Source organism: Gymnoscopelus microlampas (assembly GCF_963454915.1).
Source record: "Gymnoscopelus microlampas genome assembly, chromosome: 5".
In the NCBI taxonomy this organism is placed as follows: Eukaryota; Metazoa; Chordata; class Actinopteri; order Myctophiformes; family Myctophidae; genus Gymnoscopelus; species Gymnoscopelus microlampas.
Window position 1 is genome coordinate 9,918,307 of NC_139942.1, and position 18,330 is coordinate 9,936,636.

At 41.0% G+C, this 18,330-nt stretch overlaps 1 protein-coding gene across 2 annotated transcripts in view; it reads right to left on the reverse strand.

Moving 5' to 3' along the window:
- The window catches only part of LOC311045888 (CYFIP-related Rac1 interactor B-like), a 25,472-nt gene extending 9,014 nt beyond the window's left edge, over positions 1 to 16,458 (reverse strand). For both annotated transcript variants that reach the window (XM_084057956.1, XM_084057955.1), the window contains exons 1-5: positions 16,281 to 16,458; positions 5,209 to 5,285; positions 4,179 to 4,300; positions 495 to 600; positions 1 to 91 (exon numbers count right to left, since the gene is read on the reverse strand). The exon at positions 1 to 91 is cut by the window's left edge and continues 46 nt beyond it. In XM_084057956.1, the coding sequence (XP_083914082.1) occupies positions 1 to 91; positions 495 to 600; positions 4,179 to 4,300; positions 5,209 to 5,284 (395 nt within the window). In that variant the 5' untranslated portion in view covers position 5,285; positions 16,281 to 16,458. The remainder of the gene's footprint in view (positions 92 to 494; positions 601 to 4,178; positions 4,301 to 5,208; positions 5,286 to 16,280) is intronic.
- Positions 16,459 to 18,330: the final 1,872 nt, after the last annotated feature.

Here is an 18,330-nt window from a genome sequence, read left to right on the forward strand (position 1 = left end):
TGTCTGGCCAGAGCTTGTTCCTGCTCCAGATGCTGAGTGGGAGAACTGCGAGAACTGGTGAGAGCGGCCAGCAGACCACGAAGACTACACTCTGGAAACAATATACAACATGAATTTACATTATATTTTGATATACTCATTCGACATACAGTAAATAAGAAGAGAAAATAAATAGTCACATACGTAGAGTGCAGAGAGAACAATGTAGTGACTAAAATAAACTAGGATACAGGTAAACAATGAACCTAGCATCTGTCTTAACAACATGCCATCTAAATAACATTTTAAAAATTATAACATAACCACTTGAACCCTAGCATCCCTATTCTGGGGATAATTCTGTGAAAATAGCTGATCTACAAGCTCACAATGCATCGCAAATGTTCCTGAAATTGGGACACTATAATAGGTTCCACTGTATTATTGTTAATAATAATAGGTTCTATTGTATTAATGTTACTATTAATCATAATAGTTTGTGTTATTGTTCTTACCGAGGTTCTGACTGAACTCGTAGAATCTCTTGAGTTTTCCGACCAGAGGAACCACAGCCGCCCAGGCTCTGTCCTGAACACACTGCTGACTGGGATTCTGAATGGCCTGATACAGACACACACACACGCGCACACACACACACACACACACACACACACACACACACACACACACACACACACACACACACACACACACACACACACACACACACACACACACACACACACACACACACACACACACACACGATTTAGTCCTGATGGCATCATTGGCCTTTGACCTCCAGCTTTCACTAGATCAGTTCACAGTTGAGTGTGAAGCGGCTGGGATGGAGATTAGCATCTCCTAATCTGAGGCCATGGTTCTCTGCAGGAAAGCGATGGTGTAGCGGTAGGGAATGAGTTCTTGCCCCAAGTGAAGGAGTTCTAGTATCTTGTGGTCTTGTTCACGAGTGATTAGAGGACGGAGCAGGAGATCAGCCTGAGAACCGGAGCAGCAGGAGCAGTTTTAGTCAGTGTACCTCACTGTTGTGACCAAAAGATAGCTGAGCCAGAAGGGCAAAGCTCTCTATTCCTTCTCTTACCCATGGTCATGAAGTTTGGGTCAAGACTGAAAGAATAAGATCACAGATGGCTGGTGTCTCTCTAAGGCAGGGCGCTTCAACAGGGGGTCCGGGACCCCTAGGGGGTCCTCAGAGCTACTATAGGGGGTCCGCCAAATCTTTGTGTGATAGGATTTCGTTTTTTTACATTAACCACTTGAACCCTAGAATTCCTTTTCTGAGGGTAACATTAGCCGAAAATAGCAGATCTACAAGCTCTCAACGCCTCGCGCTGCGAGGCGTTGAGGGAAAAAATAGCAGACTAAGTAAAAAAAAAACTTTAATCTGAAACATAATTTTATACACTATATAGAGGGGGTCCCTGCTTCATCTCTCTCTCAGATAGGGGGTCCTTGGCCTGAAAACGTTGAAGACCCCTGCTCTAAGGGATAGAGTGAGAATGTAATTAACCCAGGAGAGACTGGGAGCAGAGCCGCTTCATGTGGGAAGGAGCCAGCTCTGTAGTGCAGGGGTTTTCAACTGATTTTGACGTAGGGACTACCATCCTCACTAAAAACAACCTGGGGACCACCACTATTGTGCGTGGTGGGTCCATCAAAGAGCCACCCCACACGATAGTGGTGGGGGGTTCATGCACCACTGGGAGCTTTTAAGTTACAGTGTGCAAACTTCTATTATTTTTTATATTAATCCACTGTTGGTCCTGCACCTGCCATCCAGCGGATGTGCCAGTCTTATTTATTTATCTATAGGGTTCATGCACCATTCCATGGGTTAAGATTCGTTTTTTTCCTTACTTGTTACTCACTAATCACAGGCTACATTCATGAGCTGGACAAAAAAAAGCATTTTATTATCAGTAAAGAGTAGGGATGTTCTATATTGACTTTTTTTTCGATATCCGATACTGTCCAACTCCTAATTTCCATTACCGATATCAACCGATACCGATATATGCGGTGCAAATGTCAACTAATTGTCAGGGCACAACATCACATATCTAATCAAATAAAATAGCAATCATTTTATCAATATAATATCTAATAAAATACAGTGATTTTGTTTGTTTTCAATGAGGTGAGTCACTGGTGAGTCCCACTAATCTTAGGCCTTGGCTACACGTACATGGATCTTTTACTAAACGGATATTTTAGTCCTCCGTTTTTAAAAAGAATCCCTGGCCACATGACAAAGATAAACAAAAATCCCTGTCCACACGTAGACGCAGAAACGCATCGATCAGCTGCATGTTTCAATTTTATATCAGATTTTATATTTACATTTATTTTATAATTATATATATGAGGGGCCAAATACAAATACATTTGTAATCACATGTTAAGGGCCAATACTGCAATAGCTGCATTATTTTAATAGCATACGTGAACAGCATACGTGAACATAAACGAAAACAACATTATTAGGACGCAGCTGCAGCGCAAACAGTAGCCATGGTTCACATGACGCTGTCGAGTCTCTGGTTTATAGTGGTGTTCGTTTTTTTTTTACATTGCCAACTCTCACATGTACATAAACGTTCATATTTCAAATATAAAGTGCTTACCCCTGAGCCACGGATGTTACAAGGCAATCCGGACCGTGATAAGTACCCGTATCTCACGTATTGTTCAATAAAAAGCATTTTAATCCCATCGCCGGCCATTTTCTTTTTCAGTTCTTTTATTTTGGTAATGTATCAGAGTGCAATACACCTTCCAACCATTGGTGTCGCATGGTTGAAAGCATCGGAGAAAATTTGGAGAAAATGGCCGACGATCGGATTAAAATGCTTTTTATTGAACAATACGGGAGATACGGGTACTTATCGCGGTCCGGATCGCCTTGTAACGTCCGTGGCTCAGGGGTAAGCACTTTATATTTGAAATCTGAACGTTTATGTACATGTGAGAGTTGGCAATGTAAAAACATCGAACACCACTATAAAGCAGGGACTCTCGGCACCGGGGCGATTGTGTTTTAGGACGACAGACCCCACATTCAATCTGTGTGCGCGCCGTGTGTTCTACTTGGCGCAGAGAAAGAGGGTTTTCGTCACACAGTGAATGAGCTACTTTTCCCACCACTGTCTTATTATTAAGTATGACATTATTTAGCCATAAATGAGCGTGCCTTGTTTCATAGACTGTAAGTGTTGCTCTCTCTCTCTCTTCATTTATTATTATAATGACCATGAGCGGTCCGGTGTTTATGTATTATTGTATTATTTATTATTATAATGACCATGTGCGAATGCGCGATGACGTCATCGTTTCTCAAAATCTCCGGATTACATGTCCACACAGATCCACTGAAACGCATGTTTTGGAAAACCTTCACTTATTTATCCATTTACAAAAATATCCGTTTTAGCGGCCAAAAACACCGTTTGCGTGTGGCTGAAAGGCCCAAACGCACACAAAAATGTGTGTTTAGAAAAAGATCCATGTACGTGTAGCCAAGGCCTTAGATTAGAGGCCTATTTGACAGTGCAGAAGCATAATTGCCTTGATGCCTATAACATTAACGAGCGTCAACGAGTGTCAGGTGGACACAGACACCTGCCCTCTGCAGTACTCTAATTTGAAAGTGACTGGAGTCTCATTTCTCAGCAAAAGCCCTTGAATATGATATGGAATATGATTAAGGATTACTGTTATTATGGTAAACTCACATTTCATATCACACACATCCTACAGTAAGAACTCCTGTAACTTATTAAAAGTTTTTTTTTTAAGTAAAAAAAAAAGTCAAAAAGTCAAAAAAAAATCTGAATGCATGGCCAGGGACCACCTGCAATACCTCCAAAACCCCTGCTCTAGTGGCATCTAGTACGGGTGCCTCCTGAGCGTCCCCCTAGCCTAGGGAGATCCTCTGGGCACGTCCCACTGGGAGGAGACCCCGGAGCAGACCAAGGACAAGGGGGATTATATCTCCACCCTGGCCTTGGAACGCCTCGGGATCCCCCAGGATGAAGTGGCTAATGTTGCCCAGGAAAGGGAAGTCTGGAACTCTCAGTTGGAACAGACTCTGGATAAGCGAATGGGTGGCTGGATTAAAAGCCCTAAAACCATTCCCACACTTCATAGCCAGAATAACCATTACAACCAGTATAGTGTACCTGTCGTATCTCCTCTCCTGCTCCAGTATAGGACTGCAGTTCTTCCAGTATAACCATGGCCTCCATTAGCACCTTGTTCACCATCTCCCACACCTCCCGCTCTGCATCGGTGGGCTGGGCATCTGAGGAGGGAATGACAAAACATTGGTAATGAAGATTTAATAAAACATATTACATCCAGTATGATAATTCTTTTCAGGAGTACATTAACCACTTAAACCCTGTCTACTTAGTTCAAATCAATGAACGACAGCTGTTATTGTTTGTAAATTTCTCATTTCTACGCTAAATCTCTTCTCCGAAAACAGCCGATCTACAAGCTCACAACGTGTCGCATTGCGACCAGCGGGATGCTAGGGTTCAAGTGGTTAATAACACAGCAATGACAGGAGAGGAAGCAGCAAGGAGAAGTGAGCAACATGGCTTTCATATAAAGCAACAAGCTAGATAGGTTTCACTTTTCTTTTTTTACGGCTTGTCTTTTAAAAATAAACAAGGTTCTGCTCTCAAATGGTAACTGATGAAGAGACAACTAGAAAACCAAAAGCTATTCTATCTCTCCTCGTTTTGGTAAAGACTTGCCAGAAATCAGTGCAACAAGAACACGCATAATTTGGTTCAGATTCACATTTTCAACTTATATAGCACTAATAACACTATTTGAATTCTCGAGTAGGCAGGCTGTTACATTTTCAAAATAAAAGGCCAATATTTTCGTCCAATCAGTCAAGCATAGTGTGGTTGTGACAAAATCTCAATGCTCACCTGGCCTTGAGGTGAAATGTGTCTCCACACACTGTTTGAGAACCACGTATGTAGTATGTACAGTAAGCACATGGGCATAACCATGCATTCTATGTAAGTGTTGTGTAAAATTGTCCCCCCACCCCAATATATAGTATTAATGAACCCTGTAAACACATCTTTATTTCCATTTGATAATGAAAACATACCCCGTACACTTTTGTGATGAGTGCGTGTGTGCGTGCGTGCGTGCGTGCGTGCGTGCGTGCGTGCGTGTGTGTCTTACTCTCAAAGTCGAGGAAGAATTTTCCAGCTGTGTTGTTGTCAATGTCTTTGGTCAACACCTTGATCAGGTTCCCCATACTGTAACACACACACACACACACACACACACACACACACACACACACACACACACACACACACACACACACACACACACACACACACACACACACACACACACACACACACACACAGGTTTGTTTTACTATACTTGTGAGGACATCAACACTTTAGGACAGCCATGTTATGAATGTCATTTAGAAATAATAATTGCCATTTTAATCGTAAGCCTAAAGCCGAAAAACAGCAGATCTATAAGCCCACAACGCGTCGTGCTGCGACGCGTTGTGAGCTTGTAGATCAGCTGTTTTTCGGTACATGACACTGGGCGCGCAACTAAGTATAAATCATGTTTAACTCTAATTCCAATCCCTAAACCTAACCTCTAAATGTCTAATCCTAACCTGAATGTTTTTCTAATTGTAGGTATCGCTACAAAATGTTTTTTTTTAACTATAAAACAACCATTTGTCTTGTGAGGACCAGGAAAACGGTCCTCACAATGTATATTTCTTCAAATTCTACTATACTTGGTCCTCGTAAGTATAGTAATACAAACACACACACACACACACACACACACACACACACACACACACACACACACACACACACACACACACACACACACACACACACGCACACACACACACAGAGAGATATTACTTCAAAGCATTATCATGTCTTTTTTGGTCATTGGTGTCTCAACCAATCAGAACGCCCTGTCCCTATGGAACGCGTTTGACAGTAACTAATTGGCCTTTTAAGGACTTTTGATACGAATACACAAAACATTCAAAACATTGGCATCTATTGTCAGGTATGTCCATATTATGACCACGGATATGCTCTAAAAGTGTGAATTTTCATTTCACCACGTCTTTAAAGGTTCTGTGATATACATATTTCTGTTAAAATAAGTGTTAAATATTCTGTTCTTTGTTCTGTAGTGAACAAAAAATGCTTTTTCAGGTCGGGATACCAATTTCATCCGATCAAGAGAGAGAACTCATACAGGCTACCGCATAAACAAGTGAACTTGGAAGTGATGAAAAAAAAACAATGAGCAGACAAAATGTTGTACTGGAACACAAGCTGATACAATTACATTTGTCTGTCTGTCTGTCTGTCTGTCTGTCTGTCTGTCTGTCTGTCTGTCTGTCTGTCTGTCTGTCTGTCTGTCTGTCTGTCTGTTTGTCCTAGAATGAAAACAATACTGTTGTTTCAAGTAAAGGTGTTTATCATAAAATTAACATAAAGCTAACCCTAACAACATAGACAGAGGGATTCTTCATCAGTGTGGATAAGAATAAAAGACAAATACAATGAAAGTGGATGAATGGATGGATGGACGGATGGATGGATGGATGGACCGCACCATCATGTATGTCATTGAACATACAAACATTTACAAATAAATACACACAAACACACACGCGTGTGTGCGCAGACACACCCGCCCATGTGCACAAGGCTCATGGGCGGGATCAGAGGTGTGATCTGTGACTGAGGACCTGTTGGAACACGCTGCTTGAAACAGGCCTCTGCATGTACACACACACACACACACACACACACACACACACGCACACACACACACAGTGTTGCAAACATCTCACTCCTTCGGTGAGCTCTGGTCTGCCTCTTGTGAGTGGCATCCTCCTCTTCTCCTTGTGTTATTATCATGAATAGTTTTAAACTGTATATATTTTGTATTTTATATTCTGTATAGTTGTTTGTTGTGCTGTTGTTTTGTCCAGTTGTTTGAGTGTTGAATGTTTAATGGACCACAATGGAAACAAGCTTTTTGTGTCTCATCCTTTAGGCGTTTTTAACTCATACTGCTTATTGACGTAAAATGTCAATACAAATATTCAATCAATCAAAACATGCACACGCACACGCACACACGCACACGCACACGCACACGCACACGCACACACACACACACACACACACACACACACACACACACAGATGCAGCCTCTGAGTCATAGTCATATATTATATACTGTACACATACGTCTGTATTTGTGTATTTCCTGTGAGCCAGGTTAAGTTTCCTGTTCATTATGTGATCAATTAAGAAAAGCACATTTATTTTAACAACCTGCTACTGTCAGGGACGGGAAACAACATTAGCCTCAACACCCACCAGGCTGAATAAAACACCCTCAGTGTGCTGAACTTACTGTAAGTGCAGAGACTGCTTTACAGTAGTTCAATTAAAGGACATTTAGTCCATAAACTCACACAATGAAAAAGACTAGACTGGCTGGATTCAAACACACTATGTCCAACAAAAACTAAACAATTAACTACACAAGAATCTGTTTAAATATACAGTAACATACAACCCCAATTAGAATGATGACACTCAAATCAACACACAAGTGTGTAGTTAACAAGGGTAGGCATAAAAATAAAAGAAATGTCCACTCGAGAGCAGCCATACTGTAGACCCAAAATCAGGACAACAACTGCAAGGTACTGATACCCCTAGCCTCTAGTACTGCTGGTTTTATCTCCTACCAGGACCTCTAGTTCTGCTGCTTTTAGGCAGCGGTTCCGTAGGAGACACAAAGGAGACTCTTTGTGTCTCCTACCAGAACCGATGCCGGTCATCAAATTATTGGCTTAGGAATGCGACAAATACAAGAAAATATCCATGAATTCAAGTCTCCATGGGGTGACTAAATCATAGGGAAAAAAGGCATTTTGAGGGTGAACTATTCCTTGAATGTGTTTGTTAATAATAATTTTATATGGGTTTTATGTTGCTGTTTTATGTTTATTTTACATGAAACCTTTTGTGCTGCTGTCTGGGTCAGCACTCAATGGGACTAGTCCTGGTAATAAGCAAACAAACAAACAAGCAAAATACAGTATATGCATAATACTGCACTGATCTGGTCTATGAGTAAATAAAACTCATTAAGAGAGAGCCACTTATACAGCTGTTGATATAGTGTAGTTCTTAGACGTGTAATAATTCTATAGATGGTTAAGTCCATTTAGCACAGACACACACTCCCACACTACATCAACCACTGAAGGAAGCAATATTTACTTATTACCATATGAGGAAGTATGTCATCGCTGTCAGGCAGAAACCTTGTGTCTCCATGTTTCATGAATGAATTGCCTATTTAATATTTTGTCATAATGATATATATATTTTTATGTTTTAAAATGTTGACCTATTATGACAGGCCCAAAATAGTGTGTCTGTGAGTTTTATAGATATTGAACCAATGAAAAGGGCTTGTGCTTAATAATAACTACATAGTTGGATCCTTTGAAACACTTTCTGAAAAGTAAGTAACACTTGTGGACGTACACACCCAACAGAGATGATACAGTTAGTTAGTTATTAGAGGATATAAGTATTCAAAAATAATCTATTAATGATAATCTATGTTTGTATGTGTTGCCGACATGAGCAGAGCATGTCTGTCATACTGAAAGTGGTTTAAAGCAAACAGCCACACACAGCAGACTGAAAAGCAGAAATGCTTCTTACAGCTCTGCACGTACACGTCACATGACTGTGCAGTGGAGCACCCAGCTCAATGTTGTGAACTTGTAGATCTACCCATTTGTAGCATGCTATGATGGGAACTGCACAATAGGGATGTGTGCGGATATTCGGCTATTCGACTAAACGGGGTCTGCCCCTACTAACCGTTTTGTAAATAAAATCCGGTTATTAAAAAAAAATTATAATAATTGAGATATATATATTTTTTTTTAAGTTTTTTTTTTACACATTTCAAGCTAAAATACGTGTCAATTAAGTATTAACATGGATCATTTGCGTGCATGTCACTCATTTCTGCAGCGCTGGTCAGTAGTTGGCCTTGCGGGTTGACACATTCCCAGTGCATTGAGTGCAAACAAGTTAACAACACATATGATCAGCGATGTCTGTAAAAAAAGAAAAGAAAGAGCAAAGCTTGGTTGTATTTTGATTTGGAAGAAGATGGTACACAAGCGGCGTGTAGGTTGTGTCCAGTTAAACTGGCATGTAAGAATTCGACTGGATCGCTGAGAGATCACTTGCATAACAAACACCTGGTCGTAAACCTCGACGACCCTGGAGCTAGCCAGAGCCAAACACAGGCCCGCATTACATCGTTTACTGATACTACCCGCCCCAACAGACATGCTGCCACTCAGCTTTGTTAAGGGCAACAAAAAGCTTTGAACCGGAATTCTAATTGGTTCCATCACATTTGGAACCGTTTCCGGAACCATTTTTAAACCAGTGGTTCTGAAAAGTTTTAATTTCAAGGACCAGTAAGGGTCCATTTGGTTCCATATGCACCCTCTCAGAGTTACAGACCTGTAAGGGCCCATTTGGTTCCATTTGCACCCTCTCAGAGTTACAGACCTGTAAGGGTCCATTTGGAACCCCCTGTAGGAATCTTTAAAGGGAGCCGCTAAGGAATCGGAATCGTTGAAATCCTAACAGATCCCAAACCCTAATCCTGAATACACAGACGTTGTGTCATTAAAACTTGTAGGAGGATCAAGTACGCCTGATATCCCAGACACAACACCACACACCTCACATGCTAACTTCTGGCAAAGAGTTCCACTGCACAGCATCAACGCCTGAAGCAGCACACTCATCATGGCAACTACATCTACCAGACAACCAGCTTTATGGACAATACACACAGCCTCTGTCTACTACATACACACAACACACACACTCATGCATTTCTGTTATACTATACTTGTGAGGACTTACTAGACATCACAAGGCACTGCATTAGGATGCCGATTTTATGACTGACATTAAAACATTTATTTTGCCATTTTTTTTTTCCTTAACCGTAAAGCCAAAAATAGCTGATCTACAGTACAAGCTCACAATGTGACGAATAACTCCAACCCCAATTCCTAAACCTAAAGCCATCAAACGTTGAACACTCCCAGTAGGCCAAGGAAAAATCTCCAACCCTATATATTTTTTAATCGGTAATATTTCTTTTAATGCTTTGTGTTTGGGCCTATACTTCTTGAAGTGTAGATCAAACAATGACATTTTCCTCTGGATCATGATGCTCTTCATATCTCTCCCTTTTGCTATACAACTCCTACAGGTTTTGTAGTAGTAAAAAAAAAGCCAATCATGAACGTAGAATTCGGTCTACCCAAAATGTGGGTCCCACATTGAGGGTCTTCGTCTAAACAACGCAGAACCGAAAGTGATTTCTTTCAATTCACAAATTCTGCAAATGTCACTGTTTGTTGCAGAAACAGGATTGTTTTTACCAAATTAGGTACATATGATCTCCTGAGTCATGTGGCATAAGCAGGCTTTGATATTCCATAATGTTTGCCTGTAATTTTCTATAAATAAATGTGAGCAGGGTCCTATTTCTTACAAAATATGCAATATATCATGAACGCCACATCCAATCAACCCCAAAATGTAATCGCACGTTATAGAGTGCACCGCCAAAACGTGCTTTCTCTTCTGCTCACAGGAGTAACCACAAATGCAAAAAAAAGATGTAGTCAAAACGCTATTCCCCCCCCCCCCCCGGAGATTCCTCGCATCCTGCCGGCTACAATGCACACCTGACACAGACCTGGGTTAGGCAAACCAGTCTGACGCAGGCCTGCGACCCAAGGAGCACCCTTTTCTATTTGTGTGTGTGTGTGTAGTTTGTACAACAGCATGTATGTGTGAAGTTGAGTGTGCTGTTTTGTGAGACCAAGTGCAGCCTTCAGGATAAATGAAACGGTGAAGAATGTGAAATTAACATCGTAACTGTATGTGTCTGTGGTTCTCAAACATTTTCGTGTCGAGGACTCACAAATCCATATTCCATACATATTATACCATTGGTTCTCAAAGTGGGGTCCAAGGGGTCCTTGAGGGAGTTCTAGGGGGTCCCCAGCTAAATGAGGGATAGTTAGGAAACAAGTGGACACTTAAGGGTCTGTAATTCTGAGACTCAGTGTACAAATGGAACCAAATGGACCCTAACGGGTACATTTGGTTCCATTTGTACACTCTCAGAGTTAAATTAACATTGATTTTACAATATAAATTTGGGTCTCAGAGATAGAAATGCCATTAAATGGGGGTCCATAGCCTAATGCATGTCAAACTTGGGGGTCCTTGAAATTAAAATGCTTGAATATCACTGCTAGAGCCGTAAAAAAATCATCTGTTATGGGGGTCCCTGGCATATATTTTCAAATGGGGGTCTGCGGGCTAACATGTGTCAATTGGGGTTCTTGACATGAAAGCATCTTTATCCAAAGCGCTTACACACACACACACACACACACACACACACACACACACACACACACACACACACACACACACACACACACACACACACACACACACACGGCAGAGGAAACCATGCAAGGCACCATCCTGCTCATCAGGAGAAGTAGTTAAGGGTTCAGTGTCTTGCTCAAGGACACTTTGACACAAAGCCAGGGGGAGCTGGGGATCAAACCAGGAACCTTCCAATTCCCAAGCAGCCGCTCTACCTCCTGAGCCACTGCTGCCCTGGCAGCATTTATAGTTCCATGAGAGAAGACTGCTTTTGTTAGATTTGTTACAGAATAATTTAAAGAAAAATCTGTCTATATGCTACCATATATGGGCAACATATGGCCCGAGGGCCAGACCCGGCCTCTGGACCAGTGTTGCCAGATTCTGTGAGAGAAACAAGCAACCAGGTCTAGGAAAACCAGCCCAAAAGAAGCGACTATGGGGGCACATGAGCACTTTAACATATGCATCGGCTATTTTCAAATCAAATCTTGCGGGGAAATTATAATAAGCAGATCTGGCAACCCGGGCTCTGGACCATCTCAATCTGGCCCCGGCACAGCAATTATGTGTTTCAGTTTCAGCCCTTCGCTCACTTTGCTGAAGTCAGAAACCTCTGGAAAAACATGCCCACCCATCATCTATACCAGTGGTTTCCAGGTAGGGCTGTCACGATTACAAATTTTAGTTCACTCAAATAATTGCGATTAACGCTATAATTGTGTGTTTGGCATTGAACATTGGAGCACATGAATAGAAATAATTTCTGTTTGCCTTTTATGCTTCGTAATAAAAAAATTGCACAGGGCTGATATGACAAATCACTTAAATATATAAAAATAAATTGACATTTAATCATTTAATGTAAAGTATCTGAACAGAATAGCAGAAATAGCGGGGTCACTTTGTGAGCTTGTAGCTTGTAGATCTGCTATTTCTGCTTTTTTTTATATTTAAAAAAAGAGTTTCAACATGGAAACGATTATGCAAAAATAATTGCGATTATTTAATACGATTATGTAATAATTGTGGCAGGCCTATAGTCCCAGGGGGTCCCCGATAAAATTAGTTACCACTTTAAACCTATACTGTCGGCTTTTTTGAAAATAGGCAATCTACAAGTTCACACTGTGTCACACTGCAATGCGTCCTGAACTTGTAGATCTGCTATTGTCCAAAAATCTGAAATGTTTTTTAAACATTTTTTTAACACAAATCTTGAATTGGGGTCCGTGGCGCCAAGGTATTTTCAGATGGGCGTCCGCGGCAAAAGAAAAACAACATTGTGAGGTTCTTGACATGGGTTTAAATTTGTTCTACTGCTATGCCACCAAAATGTAGAATGCCCTACCAACAGACATAAACAAAAGTGTTACTCTCCTTCAAAACCGTTCTAAAAGAGCACAAGTTTACAGGTGGCTGCAATTCGGTACCGGCCCCTAGTCTAAGCTTATCACCAGACCTGACCCCTTGTCCCACCCCCACCCCCCCAACTGTAAACTTGTACATACTTTTCTTTTTGATTACTACTCGTTTATATGATGTTTTTTGCATGTTATTGTTTGTCTTTAATTTGAGACCTGGAACGCATCTGTGTCACTTTAGATTTATTTGGCTATTCAAAAATAGCAGATATACAAGCTCATAGCACCGAGTGCCGCGCTGAAAAATCTTGAAAAAAAAATGTTTCGATTTTTTTCAAAAAACTATTAAAACTGTGAAACTGTGAACATTTTTAAGAATCTCCTCAGGTCTTAATGGGTTAAATGTTTCGATGAATTGAATACACAGGACCCCAATGGAAACAAGCCATGGTGCCTTCTTGGGTTATCCTTTTAGCATCCTTTTGCAAGAAACTGTACCTCTGTGCTTGCTTGCAATCAATCAATCAATCAAAAGGTTTTGAGAACCACTGGTCTATGTGAACCGAGTGAAACCTTAAGTCTTCTAAGTGGGGAAATAACAGTGGAAATTAAACAGTTCCTCATTTTGCTGAATGGGGGCCCCTGGCCTCAAAGGACCTCTCTCTGAGGGGGTCCCTGGCCTGAAAGGACCTCTCTCTGGGGGGTCCCTGTACCCCACTTTGAGAACCACACCAATAGACCTAATTCATCCCACACAAGGGAAGTTCAGCTGTGCAGCATAGACTCAGGACAGATACAATACTAGTATAAAATACTAATAATCAGTGGTGTAAAGTAACTAAGTACATTTACTCAAGTACTGTACTCAAGTACAATTTTGAGGTACTTTTACTTCTAATTCCACTACACCTCAGAGGCAAATATTGTACTTTTAGTCCACTACAATTATTAGAAAACTTTAGTTGTTAGATTTGAAAATAGCAGATCTACAAGCTCACAATGTGTTGCAGCTTGTAGATCTGCTATTTTCAAAGATTTTTTTATATATTTGAAAACTTGTGAAATGGAGACATTCTGCACTATGAGTACTTTCTACTTTTGGTACTTCAAGTACATTCTGATACCAATACTTCTGTACTTTTTTACTCAATTAAATTTTGCATTCTGGACTTTTTACTGTTTGTAACAGAGTATTTCTACATTTCAGTATTGATGCTTTCACTTTTTCCACCACTGCTAATAATGTTAAAATATACAAAAAAGCAACAGTGGGAGTGGAAAAGAGGAGTAATAAGCTACAAACACCACTACATAAACGTATTATAAAGATGCAGAAATGTGTCATAAAGATACAGAAACGTGTCATAAAGCTACATTTTTAACTTCTCTATTACCACTGTGAAAGAGGCAGAAAACAGGCCCATACGTTTTAAAAATGGCAGATGAGGAAGTAGGCTAACATTTTACTTTTGAATGTCGGGCGACTCGGGCCTCCTATTTACCCTATACTCCGTGGTACAACGGTGTCGCTGCGTGCCCCCAAAAAAAGAACAGATCTACAAGCTATCAAAGCGTCGCAGGGCAACGCGTTGATAGCTTGTAGATCTGTTCTTTTTTTTTCGCGACGGAGAATAATTTCAGAGGTGGGAGTAGCCAAAAAACTGTACTCAGTCAGTAGTAAAAGTAGCTACCTCCGGTCCGTAGAGTAAGAGGGATTTCTCTTAACGCAATGTTACTTTCGAGCTAGCTGTAGAATACAACTCTCGTAGACGTATTTATGATTCTGACGTTTTCAATCTACGAGAGTTGTAGATTTCACCCCCCATGGACACAGGGACTTTCAGCACTATACCCCGTAGACACTCCAAACATGTACAAATTGAAAATAAAGGTGCTTACCCCCACACACCAAATGTTAACTCTCGCTACGGGGTAGTAGTTTAATGTAATAATCCATATCTTCCAATAAAGAAGTGTATTAATGCCGTCTGTGGCCGAACGCCATTTTTCACCCTCGTTTACTTCCTGTTTACATTGAGTGTAATTCCGGGTTTCACCAGGTGGGGCGCGTCACTACCGCCCATTGGGAACTTCCGACAGAATCGGCCACAGACGGGATTAAAACACTTCTTTATTGAAAGATATGGATTATTACATTAAACTATTACCCCGTAGCGAGAGTTAACATTAAGGGCATGGGGGTAAGCACCTTTATTTTCAATTTGTACATGTTTGGAGTGTCTACGGGGTATAGTGCTGAAAGTCCCTGTGTCCATTGGGGGTGAGCCCTACAACTCGTAAATTGAAAACGTCAGAATCATAAATACGTCTACGAGAGTTGTATTCTACAGCTACCTGCACACCCACGGTAGCGCAGCGGCCGTAGCCTCTCGTCTTTAGTCAAAATAAAGAATACACTTACGTTGCTCACAAAAAAAAAGACTTTTTTAAGATGTTGAAAGCCTACTTTCCTTAGTGGGTACACTCGGAGCCCCCCCACCTCACGTCTAAAATACACTTTTTGGACCGAAAAGAAAATATTCCACCGGATGGGGGGAAAATTCCACTGCGCCCCCTACAGATTTGGTCAATGGGATTGTTCTATTGACGAGATCTTTAGGGGGCGCAGTGGAGTTTTTCCTTCCGGTGAAATATTTTATTTTCTGGCCCAAAAGTGTATTTTAGACGTGAGTTGGGGGTCTCCGAGTGTACCCACTAAAGAAAGTAGGCTTTCAACATCTTAAAACAGTCTTTGCTTTGGTGAGTAGCAAAAGCGTATTCTTTATTTTTTTTACTAGAGACGAGAGGCTGCGCAGCCTACGCTACTGGAGGTGTGCGGGCAATGCCGGAACAGTCACACAGCGTTAAGGAGAACTTCTAACGCTGCGGACCATAGTAAAAGTAATCATCCAATGGCTCGAGTAACACAATACTAATCGGATACTGCCATGCGTTCGGATTTATTGTTTAAATGATCAGAAAATATGCAAAACATGCACATGTTTCGAGTTTCTCTCTTTGGCTGAAGCCTCCAAGAATGATACAAACTTGAACGGGTGTATAAACACATAAAAACAATAAATTTAAAATAATAATAATAAAGTAACAAGCGAAATGTAGTCAAATCATTGTTTATCTTCAAAAACATGCTACTTCATTCATGCATCTGATACGTGCACCAGTTTTTTAAACTTCTGCAGCTCCGATCGCTTACATTCATTCCCCCCCTAGAAACGACCCACCTGGTGTTTAGATCGTTACTTTGTCTCCGTTTCTTCACAACAATGGTGTGTGATCGCGTGGATCTGAACCGATCTGAACGCATGGGCGAGATCTTACCTTCAGTATACAAACATCAAAGTGCGATCCCTCCCGTTAGAATGAAAAGTGTGTTGTTTTGTTGTCTCTCTTCTTTTAGGTGTGTGTTGTTGATCTGTGCATGTTTAGAACCCGGAACACTTCAGTATGGTAGAGAGAACATTAGAGAACATGCAGGTTGGTTCAGCCCACCAACCACCACAGAGCAGGAATTGATCCTTTAAAAGAAGGAAGTGATGACAACACAACTAGAAGTACAGTCTGTCTGTCTGTCTGTCTGTCAGTCTCCTACTGGTGGTAATAACTAGTGCTTTACACTCAAAGGACCAGCGACTCCCCCAAAATCATCATATTTGAACTGGGGACCCCCCTCCCCCCCAGCATTATAATCACTTAGTTCAGGGGTCTTCAACAGGGGGTCCGGGACCCCTAGGGGGTCCTTAGAGTTACTACAGGGGGTCCGCCAATTTTTTTGTGTGATATGATTTTCTTTTTTACCTTAACCCCTTGAACCCTAGTACCCCTTTTCTAAGGAGAGCTTTACCAAAAAATAGCAGATCTACAAGCTCACACGCTGCAAGGCGTTGTGAGCTTGTAGATCGGCTATTTTTTTGGCAAAGCGGTGTTTGGTGTAGAGGGAAAAAAGAGCAGACCAAGTAAACAAAAAAAGTTAAATCTGAAACACAATTTTATACAATATAGAGGTGGTCCCTGCTTCATCTCTCTCTCAGCTTGGGAGTCCTTGGCCTGAAAACGTTGAAGACCCCTGCTTTACACTCAAAGGACCAGCGACCCCCCCAAAATCATCATATTTGAACTGGGGACCCCCCCCCCCCCAGCATTATAATCACTTAGTTGGAATGTAGGAGCTAGTTGAGGCATTCCATTTTGTTTGTCTGACAAAAATTGTGAAAATAGCTCACAAAGCGCTGAGAGCTTGTAGATCGGCTATGTTCACACTTTTTGCCCCTTTCTTATATTATTTGACAATTCTAGCCAATGTTTGACCAGTTTTTATAGTATAGTTTGTTGATTACTTTTTAAAGCAGTAATGGTCTTATGCTTATTATCTTTTTGTATTACAAAAAGGTCTTAAAAGACCTTAAATTGTCACTTCACTGTCACTGTCATCATGGGGGGTTCATGTCTGGCCATCCACATGGGTTTTGTAGCAATTTGAATGTAGTTGGCCCCTCCATTTATCCAATAGATGTAAATAAAAAACATCTATATATATAAACTATATAAAACTAATGGTGCCCAGAGTTCTCACTGAAATAAGCTAACAAGCTTTTTTTTATTTGATACTTTTGACAGATATGTGCAATTAGCTTGAATGGTCATGTATATGCATTGTGTATAAAACACTGAATCAATTAATCAGTATTGTTATCTAGTATGTAATAGTATTTATTATACTATTATTATAATAGGCTACAGTAGGATAATAGTAGCAGTAATATGTAGTAGTATAGTAGTAATAGAGCAGTATTTACAGTAGTAGATCTATAATCTCTGCTCCTCCAGGCTACAATGCAAGTCAGTAGCCTCAGGCAACAAGATTTTATACACACACACACACACACACACACACACACACACACACACACACACACACACACACACACACACACACACACACACACACAGTAACCTGTTGGACAGCTCTGACGTGTCTGTGCGGCATTAAAGGAACATTTCACCAAAAACAGTTTCCCCATTCTATGTCACTGATGATCTAGGATCTGATCTACTGATGACACAGTGTTTACAAAGGATTTAGGCTGGGTTGGGCGGGAAGAAGGAGGGGACCAAGTACAGAGGCCTGGGATATACCAGTCAATTCATTCTACGAGTGGAGAGAGTGAACCCTATACGATGTGAGTTCATTCTGCAGTCTACTGTCTTCTAGTGGTGAAATAACACTGCAATTAAATTGTTCCTCATTTTGCTGCATGGGGCCCCTGGCCTGGAAGGACCAGTCCCTGGGGGGCCCCGTATCACACTTTGCCACTAATATGTCATAAAGATACATTTTTAACTTCTCTACATGCATTTACTGTATATAGTG